The sequence below is a fragment of the Orycteropus afer genome, unplaced genomic scaffold (assembly GCF_000298275.1).
Source record: "Orycteropus afer afer isolate SDZICR_OR568_19922 unplaced genomic scaffold, OryAfe1.0 scaffold00035, whole genome shotgun sequence".
Classification (NCBI taxonomy): domain Eukaryota; kingdom Metazoa; phylum Chordata; class Mammalia; order Tubulidentata; family Orycteropodidae; genus Orycteropus; species Orycteropus afer.
The window spans coordinates 1,846,107-1,867,972 of NW_006921622.1; the positions used below are offsets into that span (position 1 = coordinate 1,846,107).

The 21,866-nt window shown below is 39.2% G+C and overlaps 1 protein-coding gene across 1 annotated transcript in view; it reads right to left on the reverse strand.

The window, feature by feature from the left end:
• The window catches only part of CUBN (cubilin), a 413,126-nt gene that overhangs the window by 202,917 nt on the left and 188,343 nt on the right, over positions 1 to 21,866 (reverse strand). The window contains exons 29-31 of the mRNA XM_007936404.2: positions 19,033 to 19,214; positions 10,373 to 10,547; positions 5,291 to 5,460 (exon numbers count right to left, since the gene is read on the reverse strand). Coding sequence (XP_007934595.1) covers positions 5,291 to 5,460; positions 10,373 to 10,547; positions 19,033 to 19,214 — 527 coding nt within the window. The remainder of the gene's footprint in view (positions 1 to 5,290; positions 5,461 to 10,372; positions 10,548 to 19,032; positions 19,215 to 21,866) is intronic.

Consider the following 21,866-nt stretch of genomic DNA (forward strand, 5'->3'; position numbering starts at 1 on the left):
AGAACTAGTGCCTTGCAGTGTTAGGCACAGAGTAGGCACCAAGACTGAAGGAAAACGCAGAGCCCAGATCTCCTGACTGCTAAGTAAGAATGCTTTCCATTTCATATTTGAAATCCTGACACTTTTCCATACACTTATAAGTGAAGTCTGGGTCCTTATGATAGAGCATTCAGAATGGTTCCAAAGTAACCTTAATTTTATTTTCTGCCTTTACTTTTCCAGCTATGCTTTAGTCTATGACTCAGTTCCCTGTACGTAAATGCCATTTCAGATTTTGCCGCTAAAAGGCTTATTCTTACTTTAGGAAGTAGAAGGCTTGAGTTAAAGTGCTGGCCCTGTTTTTAACTGCTAACTGACTTTGACTCTGATTCTTTTGTTCCTCAATGTTCTTATTTGTAAAATAAGGAGATGATATGAAATGATGTCTAATCTCTCTTCTTTCAATCATAACACTATATTATCTATATGTCTACGACTGTCAATCGAGAAACTGAGAACATTTCCATGTCTTATAATCTGAACTATTACAGAAGTGTAAAAGAAAAAAAAAATCATGATGTGTAGAAAATGTATGTTTTGTTTTCACCAAAATAAAAATAAAAAGCATTTTGGGTGGTTCTATCCAACCATGGTTCACATTGCTATTGAGTAGTACATTTGAGCTATATTAAAAATCCCCTGAATCAGATATTATCTGACAGCATCACTGGCAAATGAGTATTTTTCTCTTTGCTAATGACTTGACTGCTAACCAGGAGGCTGGTGGTTCAAACCCACCAGCCACTCCTTGGAAGGAAGGTTGGGCAATCCTACTTCCGTGGTGATAACTGCCTCGGAAACCCAAGGAGGGGTCGCTAGGAGTCGGGGCTGACTCTATGGCAAATAACAACAACAACAACAATGACTCTGCCTAAGCAACAGGACCAAGAAATTAATTTCAATGTGTCCAGAATGAATGATTGGCTTTGTATGAACTTAAACTGCAGAGATATTATGTAAGATATTGGACTTTATGTTAATTTTCACATCCAGTGTCCATTTGGCTATGAAGATAGATGGCTGGTGCCTCAATGCCTGCCTTCACGAATCCCTGGACAACAAATTATAACTTGGGGCCCAGCTTCAACCTTACCAGGGCATTGCCTTGCCTGGCTTCAAACCTCTGAGGACCTCCCGTCTCTGTAATTGGGTCCACTTGGCAACCATACAGACCAGATCTTTATCCCGATTTATGGGTAGGACAACCATAAGCCTGTCTCAAGTTTACTTGCCTAGTCTTCATCTCACATTTCTGTATCTTTTTGTAAAATCTTTTTTTCTTTAAATATACTAGGTACTTTTTATAAGAATGATTTGTAAGTAGGTTCTTCTTTTACTGCAAAACTTCAGGCCCAGGACAAAAGATGAGAAGCAATGACCTTAGCTCGTGACCCATTGTTCCTCCTAGTATTCCACACTGCCTTCCTCTCTTCCACTGCACCTTGAACATACTTCTCTGAGAGCATTTTTCATTTCCATTGGTATGATTACGGATAGCACCAACTGAGAACTTTCTGTATGACCAGCAGGCCACCTATGTAATCTCAAATAACCCAATAACAAATCTGACACAAGTACTACTGTTATCCACATTGCACAGTTGTTGTTAGGTGCCATCAAGTCTGACTCATAGCAACCCTGTGTACAACGGAATGAAATGCTGCCCAGTCCTGTGCCATCCTCACAATCCTTGCTACGCTTGAGCTGTTATCGCAGCCACTATGTCAATCCATCTCATTAAGGGCCTTCCTCTTTTTCACTGACCCTCTACTTTACCAAGCATGATATTCTTCTCCAGGGATTGATCTCTCCTGGGAACATGATGAAAGCATGAGAGATGAAGTCTTGCCATCCTTGATGCTAAGGAGAATTCTGGTCGTGCTTCTTCAAGACACATTTTTTTTTTTTTCTTTCACATTTGAGTAAACTGAAACAGGAAGATTAACTTTCTCCCAAGCAACACAGCTAGAAAGTGGCAGAGTTCAGGCTTAGTCCCAGGTCCATCCTGCCAGAAAGCCACATTTCCTAACCACCACAATTACTCATACCACTAGTATAGTTCACCTTTTACATGAATGTCTCACTCAAGTGCTTAGAGACATCTGCTTCCAGGTGCCCCACCTGCCCACTGACTAGGATACTCCAGGTACTTCATGTGGGATTCCCTGATTTTAATACTTAGTTTGAACTATAATGTGTTGTATTCTGCCTTATTTGCCAGAACCTGTATTTGGCTTTACCTTCCTATCCTTATGCCTATGAAAGATCATATGTGAGTCTTCACTTCTTTCTCATCTCTTCTCTCCTGCTGCAGTTTGCTAAGACACGCCCAGTTATAAGCTGAGATAGGACAATGATTTAAACTCCTATTTATGCATTTATATTCCATGTAGGTGGAACACCCTTCTCATGATCACAAGAGGGAAAAACACAGCCATGCTGGGTATGCATGCCTTTGACCTAGGCTTTGCTTTGATCACATTCTCTTGTAGTTGGATTCTGTGGATTTTGGGGATTTGTCTGAGAACAACTGTATCTGCCATCACAGAGACTGGAGGAAGGAGTAAGTGAAGGAATGCATACCACAGGCAAAAAATGTAAGGTAGACAACTTGTATCTGGCCCATTCATACTTCTTTTAAAGACCTTTCTTTTGCATGAAGGCTTTATTTCACCTTCAGTCTCAAAAGCTATTTTAGGAGAGACTAGAGTTCCTGGCTGGTAGTTATTTCCTTCACACTGAAGATTTGTCCTTCTGCTTCCAATTGTCACTGTTATAAAGTCAGCATTCAGTTTGTCACTTCTTAGAAGATAATTTGTTAACCCACTCACCTACTCCTCTTGCTTATTTTAACATTTTTTGTTTGTCTAGTATTTATTTATTTATTTTAATGTGATGCCTTTTTTATTTATCATGCTTGGTGGTTTTTGTTTCTTGGGATTCTTGTTTCTATGAAATGACATCTTTCATCAGTCTTAGAAAATTTTAACATCTCTTCAAACATTGCTTCTACTCTCTCTCTCTCTTTTTTTCTGGGACTCCAAATAAACGTATGTTATATATTTTCTATGTATCCCTTTTGTGTTATACCCTAATCCATATTTTTCATTCTTTTACTTAATTCTGGATAGATTCTTCTGACCTAGCTTCTGGTTCGCTATTTCTCTATTCAGCTCTGTCTAATCTGCCAATAAATGTTTCAACTGAGGTCTTTAATTCAGCTATTGTCTTTATCAGTTCTGAAATTATTCTTTTGTTCTTTTTCATATTGAAGTGTCACTTTTTATAGTTGGCAATTCCTTGCTATAATGTTAAATGTAAATTTTAAGTTTGACTTTTATCTCAAGCTTGGTAATCAGCATTGGTTAACAACCTGCACCTGGTGATTTTATTATCCGATCTGTCATATTAATGAGTTTGCTTCCATTGTCTCTGTTTATGTGTATTAGCCTTGTCCTATTGTATCCTCGTGTTCCTAAATATCTTTGATTGTGTGGTGGCTATTATATAAGAAAGATTATTGGTGGAAATCAGGTCTAGGGTGATTTTCTTTCTCTTCAAAGACAATTTTAAATTGTTTTTGCCAGATTCCAGATGCCAGCAATACAGGATCCCTCCATGATTCTAGGATTTGTGATTTTGGGGGTACAGAATGGTAACTAAAACTAGGATGCAATCTCTGTGAGTGATGTTTTACTTTCATTTCCACAGTTTATGGGATTGTTTAAGAATTTCCACCCTATTCAGGCTCTTGACTCAAAATTTGGTCCTCTTTGCCCTGAGAGCTCACAGAAGTCCTGTCTTTCTCAATTAGAAAACCCCATATCAAAGTAGTCCCCAAAGCTGTGTTCATATCTCTCTCAGATATTAGCTCTGAAATTTCACACTGTCATGTGAATTCCATATTTTTAAAGTCCATTCCATTTTTTTTAGTGTTTTTCATTAGGAGAATTGATCCAAGTTAACATTATGAAAAACCTTACAATTTGTATAGTATTTGGCTTACTGAAGAAGACTCATAGAAAAGGTTAACATACAGTCATAAATCAAGTGCTGTTTTAAGTAGATTAGTGATCTAATCTAATAAAATAATATTTGGAATCACCCCATTAGAATAACTTCAAAATGTTTTCTTGAGTCAAATTGGAAAGAAACTAGCCAATTAGAGTTTGTGTAGGACAATGCCAGGAAAGTAAAATAAAAAGACCCATTAATCAAGAGAATCTGGTTTATATTTGGATAAAATGTCAACAAATACAATATGAAAGATGGTGATACTTTTGTTAGAAAATCATATAACTGAATAACGTAAATTAAAAAGAAAAAGAAAACCTCATTCACTTGAAGCACAAAATATTAGTTTCAGGTGAGAATGGATGGGAATAGCGGAAATTTTTTGTCATCTGGCCAATAAATGAAGGAGCCTTGGTGGTGCAGCGGTTAAGCACTTGGCTGCTAGTCGCAAATTCGGCAGTTCAGACTTACCAGTTGCTCCACGGGAGAATGATGTGGCACTCTGCTTCCATGAGCATTACAACATTGGAAACCCTATGGGGAGATTCTACTCTGTCAGAATCAGCTCAACTGAAATAGGTTTGGTATTTATTTTGGACCAACTAATAGTCATATACCTTTTCCTCCATCTCCATGACCCAACCTATTCTGCTCTATTAGAATACCGATTTGTCTAAGTGGCAGGTAGAGATGCTGATCTCAACAAAAGGAGAATCCTATGAGACAGAGGCTAAATAATAATTGATCTATGAATAACCTTTTTCACTTTGCCAGATATTTACTGTCGTAATCTCCATTGCGGTTCATCCTGGGCAGTGATAGATAAGGCAGGATGGGGCTTTTGTGAAAATGTTGCCTTTTTGATTAAAGAACAAAATAACAGAAACAGCTGACACAATTCCTTCTCCCTTTCACTAGATTTGAACTTTGACAGGATGTTTAAAACTTCAACAGACATTTTTTGACCATGATATAACAAACACAAAATGAAGATCCAACACACTATGAATAGCAGAGCAGAAACTGAGTTTTTAAACAAACTCTAAGATTATCTACCTCTTCATTCATTGGTAGGTAAAAAATAAATGTTGTTATGGTTTAAGTCACTAATAGTTGGGTTTTCTATGACTTGACATTGAAAAAATCCAGAGTTAGCATATCTACTAAATGAGATCCATATGGCAGTGTTTTGATACAAGTATGACTGGAGACAATGCTTGAAATTTTTGTCACTTACCATAATACAAGAGTCCTGAGGTTCAAGGTCATAGTCTGTGATGTTCAACAGAACACGGTGATTTCTTTCAACTTCAATGACCCAGGAACACTCAGTGTTACTCCTGTAAGGGCTGGGATAATTTGGAGAATGAATCTCTCCACTGGGAGCCCTGAAAATCCCACCACAACCTGTGAATGAAAACCATTAAATAATGAGAGAGACCTCTGACATATGAAACTCTTCACCATTATCTATCACTATATACCAATATATTATTTGCTTACTCACCAGTTTTATTTAGTCCATACCAAAGATTTTAAAGAACTGAATGCCCACTATTGATTCATTTATCTCAACAGAATGAAAAAGGACTTGGGTAATACTAAAGAAAATACTTCAAACACTTTAAATATTGACGCTAAATGTCATAAAATTAATAACAGTGCAAATGAAATTACATTTTCATAAAGTCATGAAATAACTCTTCATGGTTCCCTAAAAACATAGCATACAATAAGAATAACACATCTCCTTCCAAGAATTTTGATACTCCAGAAGTCTATGCTTTTGCAAATAATTTAATATATGCCCTTTAAAAATTTAATATTCTGAAGCTACCATTGCTGAACTTTTTAATCAAAGATTCCATAGAAGTATCCTGATCAAAAGGGAGAAAATGCAGAATAGAATTTCAAATTCTCATGGATTTTAGACTTTCTGGCATCACAGAGGGTAGATGAACCCCTGAAACTATTGCCCTAAGATAATCTTTAAACTTTAAACCAAAAATATTCCCTGAAGTCTTCTTAAAACCAAACAATGTTATTATTGTTAGGTGCCATTGTGTCAGTTCTGACTCATAGCAAACTTATGTACAATAAAACGAAACACTGCCTGGGCCTACACCATCTTCACTACCACCTACACCATCCTCACTACCGCCTACACCATCCTAACTACCGTTGCTATGTTTGGGACCATTGTTGCAGCCACTGTGTCAATTCATTTCGGTAAAGGTCTGTCTTCCTCTGTTTTGCTGATCCTAAACTTTACCAAGCATGATGTCCTTCTCTAGAGACTAGTCCCTCCTAATAACATGTTCAAAGTATGTGAGATGAAGTCTCATCATTCTTGCTACTAAGGAGAATTCGGGCTGTACTTCTTCCAAGACAGATTTGTTCATTCTTCTGGCAACAACACAATGCAACACACCACCATCGACTCAGATCCGACTCATAGAGACTCCTCCTTGGGTTTCCAAGGCAGTATCACTACAGACGTTGATTGCCCAACTTTTCCAACCTTCCCCAACCTTCCTTCTGAGGAGTGGCTGTTGGGTTTGAACCACCAGTCTTCTGGTTAGCAGTCAAATGCCTTAGGAACTACATTACTAGAGCTCCCTATTCTTCTAGCAGTCCATGGTATATTTAGTATTCTTCACCAGTACCATAATTCAAAGGCATCAATTCTTCTTCGGACTTCTTTTATTCATTGTCCAGCTTTCACATGCATATGAGGCAATTAAAAAGACAATGGCTTGGGTCAGGCACACCCTAGTGCTCAAAGTAGTATCTTTGGTTTTTAACACTTTAAGGAGATGTTTTGCAGCAGATTAGCCCAACACAGTATTTGATTTAACTGCTGCTTCCATGGGATCCAAATAAAAGAAAATCCTTGAAAACGTCAATCTCTTCTCCGTTTATCATGATATCGCTTACTGGTTCACTTGTAAGGATTTCAGTTTTCTTTATGTTGAATTGTAATCTATATTGAAGGCTATTGTTTTTGATTTTCATCAGTAAGTGTTTCAAGTCCTCTTCACTTTCAGCAAGTAAGGTTGTGTCATCTGCATATGACAGGTTGTAATGAGTCTTTGTCCAATCATGATGCTGCAAACTTCATGTAGTCCAGGTTCTAAAAATACGTGCCCAGCATACAGACTGAATAAGTATGGTGAAAGGATATAACCCTGACACATAAGTTTCCTGATTTTAAACCATACAATATCTTCTTGTTCTATTTGAAGAATAGAACTGCCTCTTAGTCTAAGTTCAGTTTCTGCATGAGCACAATTCAGTGCTCTGGAACGCCCATTCTTTGCAATGTTATCCAGAATTTGTTATGATCCACACAGTTGAATACCTTTGCATAGGTGATAAAACACAAATAAACATCTTTCTGGTATTCTCTGCTTTCTGACATCAGCAATAACATCCCACATTCCACATCCTCTTTTGAATCCAGTTTGAGTTTCTGGCAGTTCCCCAATGTACTACTGCAACCATTTTTTAATTATCTTCAGCAAAATTTTACTTGCATGTGATATTAATGGTACTGTTTGACAATTTCTTCATTCCTTTTAGCTTCCGTACCAGCCATTCCTCAGAAGGAAGGTTGGGCAATCTACTTCCGTAGTGATACTGCCTTGGAAACCCAGGGAGGGGTCGCTATGAGTCGGGTCCGACTCAATGGCACATAACAACAGCAACAGTAAAAACAAGACATGCAATGACATTACGCTCTTTTAAGAACTATCTATATGGGATCAAATTGACAACAGCAACTTGAAAGATCAGACAGGAACCTTAGGGGGCACCGAGTCAATGTTAATTGAGGGAGGAACAGCTCCGAAAAAGGAGAGTGAGAGTGGCTGCACAGATCAAAGAATATAATGAATGTCACTAAAATGTACACTGAAACTGTGGAATCGGTGTATGTTTTGCTGTGTTTATTCTCAACAACAACAAATTAAACTAAATTTAAAGAAAAAAATATTCTGGACCAAGTACAGTTACTTAGGTTTTTTACTCCTATGATGTTATCAAGTATCTATCAGTACAATGTCCACATCTGTGACCCATCACTTCTTGGATTTATGATGGTATTGTGGTACAATGGGTTTCTCTTACATATGAACTTCTGGCCCTGGATTTGTAAAATTTTCCCAGAATGACTGGTCAGACTACAACCTTGCAAGTAATTGATCTACTTACTAGCCACATAAACAGCTTGTAATACACTCAGTGTGATGCAGTAGCTTGCAGTCCACCTAAGGGATTAATTGGTTGTGGTCATTCTGGAAAAGTCATGCCTTGAGATTGCCTACAGAAAAGGCCAGCCTTACAGAGGTTTCTGGGAACCTCATGACCATCAAGATCCTGAAGCAGAGAGTGTCCTCTAGACCCAGAAACCCTGCACTGAGAATCTTCTAAACCCAGATATGTTGCTGTTGTTGTTGTTATGTGCCGTCGAGTCAGGCCCGACTCACAGAGACCCCTCCTTGAGTTTCCAAGGCAGTATCACTACGGAAGTAGGATTGCCCAACCTTCCTTCCGAGGAGTGGCTGGTGGGTTTGAACTGCCAGCTGTCTGGTTAGCAGGCAAGAGTCTTAGCCACTATGCTACCAGAGCTCCTAGACCCAGATAAAAGAGGTATAATATGTGTCAAAGGCTATAATACCTAGGAGAGAAAAGAATGCTTGGCTGATGAGAAGCTGGGCACTCCCAGATAAGCTGCGCTACATAAGCTTGGAAAATCCTGTGCAGGTATCTTTCTCTAGCAAGGGAGAGCTGGTGACACCTGGCCTAGTGAGGCCAAGAAGCAAAGTTGAGCATGGTGGGCAGTGCAGGAACCCCAGGCAGTGTAGGCCCCAGGTAGCATGGTAGGAGTGAGAGGCAGTGGTGACTTGAACACAGCATTTAACCTGGACCATGGCACACCTGTTAGGTTGCACATATATGGACTTGTGTAATGTGGGGAAAAGATTAAGCTGAGGTTCACTCTTTCAGTCATAAACAGGTTCCTCTCCTACAAAGTGAACCATATGTAGGGAGGTAGGATCGTTTCATCAATAAGTAATCTGTTTACTAATTACTGTCTACAATTAATGATAATGACTTTGTCTTTGTCAACACAGTGTCGCAGTGTGTTTGAAGTATTTTTCTCAGTATTGTCCATTGCATCTTTCTTTATTCTGTTGGGATAAATGAATCAATGGTGGATGTTTAGTACCCATGGAATGGTTGATGCCACTGGATGAAGTCTTCATTCCTAGAAGTTTTATTGCTACTTAGATGTCTAAGGCACAGTCTGTCTGTGTGTGCAATGCAGACAGATAGATATCAAACAATAATGGAAAGATTCAGTATTATTTACCAATAATTAAAAATGACTTGGGAGTAATCTAAACACTATATATATTTTATTCTGACTACGCTCATGCATTTCTAATTTGTGAGAGGTCTGATATACTTCCTATATTATCTTATAGCAGAAGCAGTGGTGCCATCAGATGTCCTTGAGTCACTTCTCTGCCTAATTGTATGACTTTCACTAACTTCTCTAAATTGAAATTTCATTAGTAAAATGAGGATATCCTTCTGACACAGGATTAAATGAAATAACCTATATAAAACTGTTAGAAAAATGCCTAGCTTATAGTTAAAAAGAAAAAAAAAAACTCACTGCCATCAAGTTGATTTGACTCATAGTAACCCCTCCTTGGGTTTCTGAGGCGATTGCCCAACCTTCCTTGAATGCTTTTAGTAAGCATTCAATAAATACGGCTATTTTTAATAGCTGTAGAGTCAATTATCTGCTAAAATATTTTGTGCCTTAGTTTGTTCATATAAAAATCTAAGCCAATGAATTAATACAGTCTAAGATCTTGGGCAGAAAGTCACTATATAACACACAGTAATTCCTTGGAATTCACAAATCCATTGTTCTTCTTTTTGGCATTTGCCAAGAATCCAAGCATCTATGTTATGGCATAGGGTAGTTTACTACCTTGGTGAACAGGCACAACTTCCTTGGAGAATAAGTAAGTCAAGCCAATCACCCAGCTTCTGCTCTCAGCATGGATTTACATGCTCTAGTTTTCCCATATGTACAGACTCTTGGGAAGTTAAACTCTATCACAATATTTTAAGAGAACATTATATGCCAACAACAACAACATATGCCAAAGTAGTATTCACCATTTGGGAAGTCACTAAGTTGTCAAAGATGCTGCCTTCATCATTCCTTTCTCTAGTCATTTGATGAATTTTCACAAGGGCTCAGCTTAAGCACTTTGAGATACTACCTTGGTTCACTCACCTCCAGGGACCACTTGCCATGAGATATTAAAGCCTCTTCCATTTATGGAGCTGTCAGTTTTAAATCGGATTGCTAGCTCATTTCCAGTGCTGGATACCTGCATGGGATTTTCAGATGATCTTTGGGCACACAGCTGGGCTATTCTGGGAGAGTGGAAATCAGGACCTCCATAGATCTAAGACGGAGTATACAAAAAAAGGGCTTGAATGAATATATATACATAATTATATATTTAAGCAAATACAACCCTTTCTCCTGGATCCTTTTTACCACCAGCTCTTGGATTCTGTTATGATTAGAGACTATAATCTCAGCTTCACTTGGCAGAGGGTGGGGGGTGGGGATGAACTATTAACTTGCTCTGGATTTTTAAGGGCACTTCTCTGATTTGAAAGGAGCCTCCATGGTAGAGTGGTTACTAGCACCGCTGCAAACCAATGGATGGTGTGGAAGAAAGATGTGACAGTCTATTTCCATAAAGACTGTTGTTGTTGTTAGGTGCTGTCAAGTCATCTCCAACTAATAGTGATCCTATGTACAGCAAAACGAAACACTGCCCAGTACTGTGCCAGCCTCACAATCCCTACTATACCCAAGCCCATCGTTGCAGCTACCATGTCAATCCATCTTGTTGAGGGTCTTCCCCTCTTTTGCTGACCTTCCACTTTACCAAGCATGACATCCTTCTCCAGAGAATGGTCCCTTCTGACAACATGATCAAAGTAGGTGAGAGGAAGTCTAGCCATTCTCTCTTCCAAGGAGCATTCTGGCTGCACTTCGTCCAGGACAGATTTGTTAGTTCTTTTGGCAGTCCATGGTACTTTCAGCATTCTTCACCAACACCACAACTCAGAAGTACCAACTCTTCTTCAGTCTTCCTAATTCATCATCCAGCTCTCACATGCATATGAGGTAACCGAAAATATCATGGCTTGGGTCAGGCACATCTTAGTCTTCAAGGAAACAACTTTGTTCTTCAGCACTTGAAAGAGGTCCTTTGCAACAGATTTGCCTGATGCAATACATCGTCTGATGTCTTGACTGCTGCTTCCATTGGTGTTGACTGTAGAACCAAGCAATTATGAACTCTTTGACAGCTTCAATCTTTTCTCCATTCATCGTGATGCTGCTTTTTGATCCGGTTGTGAGGATTTTTGTTTTCTTTATATTGAGGTGTAATCTATACTGCAGACTGCAGTCTTTAATCTTCATCAGTAAGTACTCCAAGTCATCCTCACTTTCCAAAGTTGTGTCATCTGTGTATCTCAGGTTGTTAATGAGCCTCCCCGCAATGGTGATGCCACATTCTTCTTCATATAGTCCAGCTTCTCAGATTATTTGCTCAGCATACAGATTGAGTAAGTATGGTCAAAGGATACAACCTTGATGCATGCCCTTCCTGATTTTAAACCATGCAGTATCCCCTTGTTCTGTTCCAACAACAGTCTCCTGGTCTACATGCAGATTCTTCATGAGTACAATTAACTGTTCTGCAATTCCCATTCTTCTCAATGTTATCCATGATTTGTTATTATCCACAGCCTTGGAAACCCTATGGGGAAGTTCTACCCTGTTCTATAGGGTCACTATGAGTTAGAGCACAGTGCTTAAGGCACTTGACTGCTAACCAGAAGCCTGGCGGTTCAAAGCCATCAGCCACTCCTTGAAAGGAAGGTTGGGCAATCTACTTCCGTTGTGATACCCCCTTTGAAACCCAAGGAGGGGTCGCTATGAGTCGGGTCCAACTCAATGGCAAATAACAACAACAACAACAACAACAACAACGTGAGTTGGAAGTGACTCAATGGCAATTGATTTGGTTTGTTTTGGTCCTTTGACTTAGGAAGATAGCATTAAACCACCCATGAAATTCTTGCTTCTTTCATCATTCAGAATTGTAGAGCTGAACTAAGTAAATTATTCCAAAATCCTCTTTTATCTTCCTTCTTCCTCATTTTTCTATCTTCAAAGGATTCCTGCTCTCTTTGACAGAAATTGTACAGATAATACAATATCAAATCTAATTTTCTAAATCCTATAGCATATATGAAGAAGCCCTGGTAGTGCAGTAGTTAAACACTCAGCTGCTAACTGAAAGATAAGCAGTTCAAACCCACCATCACTCTGTGGGAGAAAGATATGGCAGTCTGCATCCATAAAGATTACAGCTTTGGAAACCCTATGAGGCAGTTCTATTCTGTCCTACAATGTTGCTATGAATTGGAATTGACTTGACAGTAACAGATTTGGTTTTGTTTAATGTTGTTACGTGCTGTTGAGTCGGACCCGACTCATAGCGACCCCTCCTTGGGTTGCCAAGGCAGTATCACTACAGAAGTAGATTGCCCAACCTTCCTTCCGAGGAGTGGCTGGTGGGTTTGAACCACCAGCCTTCTGGTTAGCAGTCAAGTGCCTTAGGCACTATGCTAAATAATGTTAGTGTAAAGACACTCTGTTTATGAATGTTGAGTTCCCTGAAGGCTGTTGATCTTCCAGTTACCTTGTTAGGATTTTCCACCTAATGTGCAGCCTGAATGTTTTATAAAATTGGGCATTAAATATTATATGATGTTTTTGTTTCTTCAGAGGTAATGGAAATACAACTATAATTGTGTTCCGGAGTATCACCAAGGAAGGAATCCTACAAATAACTCTCAGCATGTTCATTTCCAGGAACCTGACTAATATCATCAAATTTGTGCTCAGGAATTGCTCCAAACTATTCCCCATCTTCTGAGTGGCTCCCTCTAGATCCATCTCATTTGGCTACAGATCTCTTCATTCATTCTGACTGCCATCGAGTTGATTCTAACTCATAATGACCTTTTAGGACTGAGTAGAACTGCCTCATAGGGTTTCAAAGGCTGTAAATCTTTATGGAAACAGACTGCCTCATCTTTTTCCTGTAGAGCAGCTGTCAGGTTCAAACCACTGACCTTTTGTGTTAGCAGCCAAATGCTTTAACCACTCTACCACCAAAGCTCCTTTCAAGCCTCCTAGGCTTCTCCAAATTTGCAACTCTCTGGATTTATGAACCACAGTCCCAGTGGCACATTCCTTCTAGTAAGTGCCCCCTTGTTCTCATTCATCCATGCATCCTGCAGGAAAGCTCAGCCCAGCCTAGGCCTTAGAACACCTTACACACAGGTTTCTCAGTCTTCTCTGGGCCCTGCTCATAGTGTATGTGTATGTGTGTCAGAGAAAGAGACAGAGACAGAAAAAATGAGTGTGGTGAGAGTTGGGGCTAGAAATTAACAGAAGAGGTCTCTTCAAACTTGAATTTATAAAAGACAGTCTTATGTCAGATGACAGTTTCCAGGTATATTGCTGTTTGTATACCCCATAACCTGCCCCCCCTTGCACACAACAGGCCAGAACCAGGAGAAGCAGCTGTCAGTGAGATCTGTGTACAGCACCCAGTGCCCTCCCACCTCTCCTATCTGTGCCCCTCTCCCACCTCTAGGTCATTCTCTCCCCATTCCTCAGGCACCCCAGGTCCTTGCCCACCCCCTGGCTTGCTGACTGATAAGGGAATCACTCAAGTGTTCTCTGGGGGATAGCCAGTGAGAACAAGAAGCCTACTTGTGGGGAGGAGTATGTGATTTGAATCTATAATGATTTCTTTGTCTGATTAATTCCCCCCAGCCATGAAGAAAAGGCCAAAATGAATGAAACTGCTGTTCCACAGAGGGCTGAGCACAAGGACTGTAATTGCAAAGGAATGAAGCCTGCTGACTGTTCCGGGCTTATTTTCATTAGGAGGAGCTGATGTTTGTGTGGCCTTCTAAGTCTCATCAAAAGCAGGACTTTAGGAAGAGCCCTGTGTGGCCCTCCACACGTACACATATGCTAATAGAGAAAGCAAGACTGCTAGGAGCCTTCCTCGTTTCTTCTTTAGTGTTCTTTCACATTTTCAAGAATGCCCTACCCCCTGGCCCAGGGAGCAGCAGCATGCCTTAAACTGACAGCATGTGCTTCTAATCAACTAAGCCCAATAAACAGGACATATTTGAAGAGAACATTACACACGAGGGTTTGGTGCTAACAATGAAAACTCACAGGTCGGCAAAATATTCTTTGTTTTCCCTGCTCGTGGGCCCCCTTGAGATTATAGACATAATGGGTATGAGTTGGCTGGGCCTAGAAACTTCCTGAAGAATAAATGCTGCCACTTTTGACATTCTTTGCTTCCTTTCTTACCCGGCTGCACTCACAAATGGCCACAGCAGAGAGGCCAGACGGAGCTAAGTGCCCAAACTAAGCAATTATCTTGGTTTATTGCATGAAGGACTGGATTTCCTTTTCTGCTTTCTGCCTGTTCAGGCTGTTCTCTATAGAGCTTTTACAAAGACTGAAGCAAAACCAGGCAGAATGTTTCCATGACAAAAACAATAGAATGGTACTTTTGGCTTCCACAAATAAAACCAACAGTTAGCACATGACTCTTAAAAAGAGGAAAAAGATGGAAAGAATTTCAGGGTGTGGCTCATGCGATTACAGCAGATGACTAAAATAGGAGAAAAAGATTTGGTCCGATGATCAGAGATTTTTTTAAAAATGTGATTTTAGCGAATGGCCGAGGTAGAGAACATTTCAAAGCCTATGGTTTTAATCTGTTTTGAACATTTCTTTCTGCTCTGTTAGCTCCATTTATTGCTACAATCAAGTCAGCATTCCAGGGTTATGAGTAACCAAGCGCTGTTGCTTTATGCAACTGGCCAGTTTCTGGACACTGATTTTTAAGCGGGGGGGGGGGGGGGGGGGACTCCCGGTTAAACTTGGTGAAACCCAGGTAAAGCTGAAAGCCTGGTGACCATAAGGCATTACTCAGCTGTGCTCAACAGATTATGAAAGAAAAAATATGCAGGCTGAGAACATGAGTCAAGAAAGTCAGCAATGTTTCTGAACACACATCCACCAAGGCTGATAAAATTCAGTCTGCTCCTAACATGTTATCTAATGTCTGAATGGTGGGGAGAAAAAGTCATTTTCTCATTATCAGTCTAAATGTATCACAATAATTTCTAACTGAGTTGAATATTTGCAGAGTCAAAGTAGTTGAAACCAATCCTGCAATATCAGTAATAACAAACAATAATCTGCTAGTGGATACATAGGGAGACAGGCAAGGTAAACAGATAAAGGTAGGTGATAACATTCATAACCATATATAGGTCTGGCAGAGGATATTTCTACATACATATTTGTATGTGCTGTAAATATATCCATGTGTATAGTAAAGCAGTCAGGGGGCAAAGTTATGAAAGGTTATTCACCAGAAAAAAAAAAAAAAACCTCACTGCCATTGAGTTGAATCTGACTTACAGCGATCCTTCCTTGGGTTTCTGAGGAGGTATTTCTATCGAAGTAGATTGCCCAGTCTTCCTTCCAAGGACTGGCTGGTGGGTTTGAACCACCAGCCTTCTGGTTGCCAGTCAAATACCTTAGGCACTACACCATCAGAGCTTCTTAGCTATAAGCAAACACCTTGAGGTAATGAAAAGACCAGGCTTACTGGTCGGATAGAGACTGGTGGAACCCCTGAAACTGTGGCCCTTAGTCACCCTTCCAGCCTAGAACTAAACTCATTCTCATGGCTCAACTTTTAGCCAAACAACAGAAAGTCTTATAAGGTAAACAATAACACCAAGGAGATTCACACTCCTTGGAACAACCAACCATACAAGATCAAAATGGCAGCATTTGTTCAGGGATAAGGTTCAGAAACCAGGAAAGGATCGGAAAGGAGGAGGAAGAGAAATGGTAAACACAGGGAGGAAGTGGGAAGAGTGTTCTTACATTATGGGGATTGCAATCAATGTCACAAAACAAAATGTGGATGGATTGTTGAATGGAAAACTAATTTGCTCTATAAACTTTCACTCAAATTACAAAAAGCAAAAAACAAAAACAAAAAGGTAGTTGAAGCAAGACTTCTAAACAAAGAGTAGTATTTTTTCATGTGAGGCTGAAAAAATAACTTTTCTAAATATTTGATTGAGGGCCTTCAACTATTCCCCCAGGCCCTGCTTTTGCTGGAACATGGAAGGCCACTGTAATGTCAGCTTGTCCTAACAAAAGCTCTGAGTGGACTGTGGCCTCTCCCCTCAGCCTTTCCTGTGCATGTACAGGACCTTCCCTTGAATGCTGCTGCCTAGACTGCCTGATTTTGTCCCTCAGTAATGGAGGATGCTTTCAGGGAACAGCCAGCCCACTCTTTGACTTCTCACGTAATGGGTGTGACAAAACCCAAAGCACAATGAACCCATTTACATTTTGCCAACTGGGCAACAATCACACGCACTTTGGAATATGAAAATGAAGAGTTTGGAACATTGCACACTGCTGTGGAAAATCTACTGCCAGCCCTTTGTAAGTGTTAGGGGCTTTATGCAACTAAGAAATATCCTTGCTGGCAAGAGGGATCCTGTGAACATTCCACTTGTGAGTGTTATTCCTACTTCACACTGTGAGTGTGAATTTTGGGAGGCATCTTGTTCTTTACTCTTTACACACAAAAAAACTGCTTGTCCTCTGAAATGACTTGGTAGAAGTACTTATGGGAAGACAGGATAGGTTTTGACCCAAGGATGTTATTGGCTCTGTATGATATAACTGACTGAAGCATTGTCTCTGTTAGAAAGACTTGAGTTAATAAATGTAGTTCCTAGTAACTGCATGCATTCCATGAGGGGAAAATTGCAGCACCCCCCCCCCAAGAAAATAACTTATTTGGTGATTCCATAAAGTTGTTAAGTGTTAAAATTTCCCATAAAATACATGATACTTATTTCAACTGAGCAATCTACTTCTGTAGAGGTATCGCCTGGGAAACCCAGGAAGGGTCTCTATGAGTTGGGATTGACTAAACTGCAAGAGTTTGGTTTTTTTATTTTTTATTTTTTTGGTTTTGCACTTATCTATGGTTTTGTAGTAGATTATATGGAGTGTTGAATAGTGACTGGGTTCAGTTCTTAGCTCTTTCACTTACTATCCATGTGGTCATGGAATAATCTATTAATCTTTCGGAGACTCTGTTTTGATAACTATAAAAAGGGACAAAAACCCTTCTTATCTCCACAGGATTGTTTAAGATTCAAATGGGGAAATAGATAGAAAAGTCCCTTTGTAAATAACCATAGATGTGTGTGTGTGTGTGTGTGTGTGTGTCAATCAGTGATTTGGTTGCTTTCATTCATTTTATAAATATATATGTTTACTATTTTTTGGGTACTCTGGCACTAGGAATATAGGAAGGAAAAGGAGGAGGAGGGGAGAAAAAGAAGGGAAGAAGGAAGAAGAGTAGGGAAAGAAGAGATAGAAAGAGAAGAAAACACCCAATCATCGTGGAGTTTAAGTTCTACTAGATATACAATGCTTGTCATGCTATACTATTTTTATAGCATAAAATCAAACTCACTGCTATCTAGTAGATTCCGACTCACAGAGGCCCCCATTGGGTTTCTGAGGCTGTAGATCTTTATGGAAGTAGACTGCCCCATTTTTCTTCCACTGAGTGGCTGGTGGGTTAGAACCTACCTTTTCGTTAGCAGCGGAATGCCTTAACCACTACGCCACCAGAGCTCCTCATCATATGTTATAGCAGTTCCTATAACTCATTGCCACTGAGTTGATTCCAACTCATAGCAATCTTGTAGGTCTACGAACAGTCCCTATAGCTGAGCTAAAAGGAGTTTTATGTGCACTTGGAAGCTATCAGGTTTTGCAGACAGTTCAAAGTTTATATATATATACCCTAATGACTGTTGATGTCAGGTGCCATCATATTGGTTCTGACTCATGGTGAAGCAGAACTTCCTGGTAGAGTTTTCTTGGCTGTAACTTTTAGGGAAGCAGATCACTAGGTTTTTCTCCCATGGAGCAGCTGCATGGGTTCAAATCGCCAACCTTTCAGTGAGCAGCGAGAGTGTAACCATTTGTACTAACCATCCTAATGACTACATTTCTGCAATAAACTGATTATAATGAACATTTGGGCCCCAGATTCTCAAAGGCCATCTTAATTATGTGAGATAAACCCTTTGCAGTAGTGTTGGAAAGTTCTTATCCTCAAATGCCTTATACTATGTAACCTTTAAGAAAATAGCCATCCACAGCAGATGTTTTTGTGCCCTGCATGGGTCGACCTACCTCAGATCTCAGCTGCCCTTGTGGTGGGCAGTCCCTATGCTTGCTGCCAGTGTTCTACCTCAAGTGACTGCCTACTCTCTAAACCCTGCTCTCCAAATATTTTTTCTAAGGGAGAGTGGGGCAACCCTGAACCAATGGGGATGGGAGTTTGAGGATCAATGCTTCAGTGACAGGTCCCTTCAGGGGGACAAGTCTGAGGAGCAGTCCATGTGGACTCTCAGAGGGTCCCAGCAGGACTGAGCCCCAGATGACCACAGAGGCACCCTTTATTGGTTCTTCCTCCTTCACTCTTTCACTCATCTAGTTCCCTCACTCCTGCTTCCTGAGATCACCACCCATTAAGATATTAACCCCATATGTCTGCAAATATGTTATCTATGAAAGGCTTTTATCTAATACAATGAATAGAATAGTGGTGACTACTGGAAAGTATCTGGAAATCTTTGTAGAGTGATTCCCAATTCTACCCCAAATTTTAAAGTACACTAAAAATCAGTCTAAATTCTTACCTCCAGGGAGTCAAAGTTGCAGCTTGCATGATATTCCACATCAAAGTCATGAATGGTAAGCTGAATGCTACTCCCAGGGACTGTATTAATGTACCAGATACACTCCTTGTTTGGTGGGTACCTGGCAGGATATCCTGGGCTGCTGAAGGAACCTGTGTCCCCAAACAGTTCCCCACCACAACCTGTTAAAAGAACAAGAATCAGTCAGTTGAATGTAGGCATCAGCAATGAAAAAAAAAATTAAAATTCAACTAATAATAAGGTAATACAAAATACATAGTTAATTTAGGAGAAAAATAAAATTCAAATAAAGCTATAAATGTTGTTTTTCTTGTTATGTGCTGTCAAGTCAGACCCAACTCACAGCAACCCTTCCTTGGGTTTCCAAGGCAGTAACACTATGGAAGTAGATTGCCCAACCTTCCTTCCAAGGAGTGGCTGGTGGGTTTGAACTGCCAGCCTTCTGGTTAGCAGTCAAGTGCCTTAGGCACTATGCTACCAGAGCTCCCTAAGCTATAAATATATAGTTATAAAACAATGAGAAAAATACATAGCTATAACTTTCTCAAAAAGTATTACATAGTTCGATACAATTATCCTCAGTTATTATTCTTACTTCATCAAACCTTTGGTAAATTCTTTTAAGAATGTCATTATAATTTTTATATTTTCTTCATTATATTTCAGGAAAAATTACATAGTTTGAAGTCTGGATAATGTTAGCAGTGTTGGACAAGTTAACTCCATATCCTTGGGTTTTCAGTTTTCTTACATCTAAACCTAAATGTTTGAGATACATTATTTCTAAATCCTCTTCATATTAACTAGAATTCTAAGTGCTAAAACATTCTTAGCTTTATAATAATGACTGCAGGAAATAAAAGAGTAAATAATATAAGTCCTGACCAAAAGCATGATCCATGAAAGAAAAAATATTGATAAGTTAAACTTCATTGCCCATCATTTGCACATTCTGTTTCATGATCTTGCTTAGCAATGGGCACAAATATAGTTCTCTTCCAGTCGGTTGCCCAGGCAACTATCTTCCAATATCTTGGAATAAATGAATAAGTACCTCCACTGTTGCATCCATTTGTTGAAACACCTCAGTGGGTATTCTGTCAATTCCTGGAGCCTTTTTTTTCCCCCCCACCAATTCCTTCAGTGCAGCTTGGACTTCTTCCTTCAATACCGTTGGTTCTTGATCATACGCTACCTCCTGAAATAGTTAATCATCGACCAATTCTTTTTGGTATTACTAACTCTGTGTATTCCTTCCATCTTCTTTTGATGCTTCCTGTATCATTCAATATTTTGCCAATAGAAGCCTTCAGTACTGCAACTTGAGGCTTGAATTTTTTTTCTTCAGTTCTTTCAGCTTGAGAAATGCTGAATGTATTCTTCTCTTTTGTTTTTCTAACTCCAGGTCTTTGCACATTTCATTATAATACTTTACTCTGTCTTGTCGAGCTGCCTTTTGAAATCTTCTATTCCATTCTTCTCTTTCATTGTTTCTTCACTAAGTGTCCTTCATTAGGTGAATGAATAAACAAGCTTTGCTACATTCATACAATGGAGTATGATGCAGCAACAAAAATTAATGAGCTACAAAGCCCCCCCACACACACACACACACAAAACACTACATACCACATGATTCCAACTACACAACATTTTGGAAAAGGCAAAACTATAGAAATAGTAAAAAGATCAGTGGTGCCAGCAGTTAGAGTGGGAGGAATGAGTGGAGGCTGGGAAATTTTTAGGGCAATGAAAATATTCTCCATGTACTATACTGGTGGTAATAGGACATTATGCATTTGCCAAAATCCACGGAACTGCACAACATACAAGATGAACACTAAAGTTTTATGAACTTTAGTTGGTAATAATGCACTGATATTGATTCAACAATTATTGAATTTTCCCTATTGGGAAAAAAGTGTGTGATTGTGAGAAAGACAGAAAGAAACAGAGCTTGAAAATATTTTGAGGTTTCCTCTTCCTTGTTTGTATTGGCACTACCTCTGATATTTAACATATTAACAAGTGACAAATTTAATTTAAAAGTTCACATTGAGTGAAAAATAGAATATATTCATTTAATGGTGTTTTATGGTCAAAATTACAAAGTACTAAAATATAAATTTGTATAATTATGGTAGAAATTTAATTCCATCTTTTTTCCAAATTGTGAAAGATAAACATATCACCAATTCCCTACATGCATTCTCTTATTCAGTAAGTATCTATTGAGTACATGCCACAGTATAACATCCCTGGTGCTGCAGTGGTTAAGTGCTAAACTACTCCTTGGAAAGTTAGTAGTTTGGATCCACAAGCCAATCCATGGAGAAAGTTGAGGCAGTCTGCTTCCATAGAGATTTACAGCCTTAGAAACCCTATGGGGCAGTTCTGTTTTGTCTTACAGGGTCGCTATGAGGCAGAATCAACTTGATGACAGTGGGTTTTAGAGGTTAACAGTTCTGTACAAGCCAAGTGTATTTTAATGTTTGTTGAAAAGAGGAAACTTATTTATTCAAACAAAATGTGTTACTATACTTGTGCCCTCATGTGAATCATTACATTCTTTTTGCTTTTCCTTCAGTTTGCAAACATTAATTTCAATAATTTTATTTTGAGAAAACAATCAGTGAATTCTATTATAACTTGCACATTTTAATTGATGGTGAATTACAACAAGAAAAAAACAAATCTTCATGTTCAGTTGCTAAAAGATATTTACATATCTCTTAGTTTTGGAAATACAAACATAGCCTAATTCTCTTTTGGTACTAATTTCTAACTCGAAGAGGAGATATTTTAATCAGCAT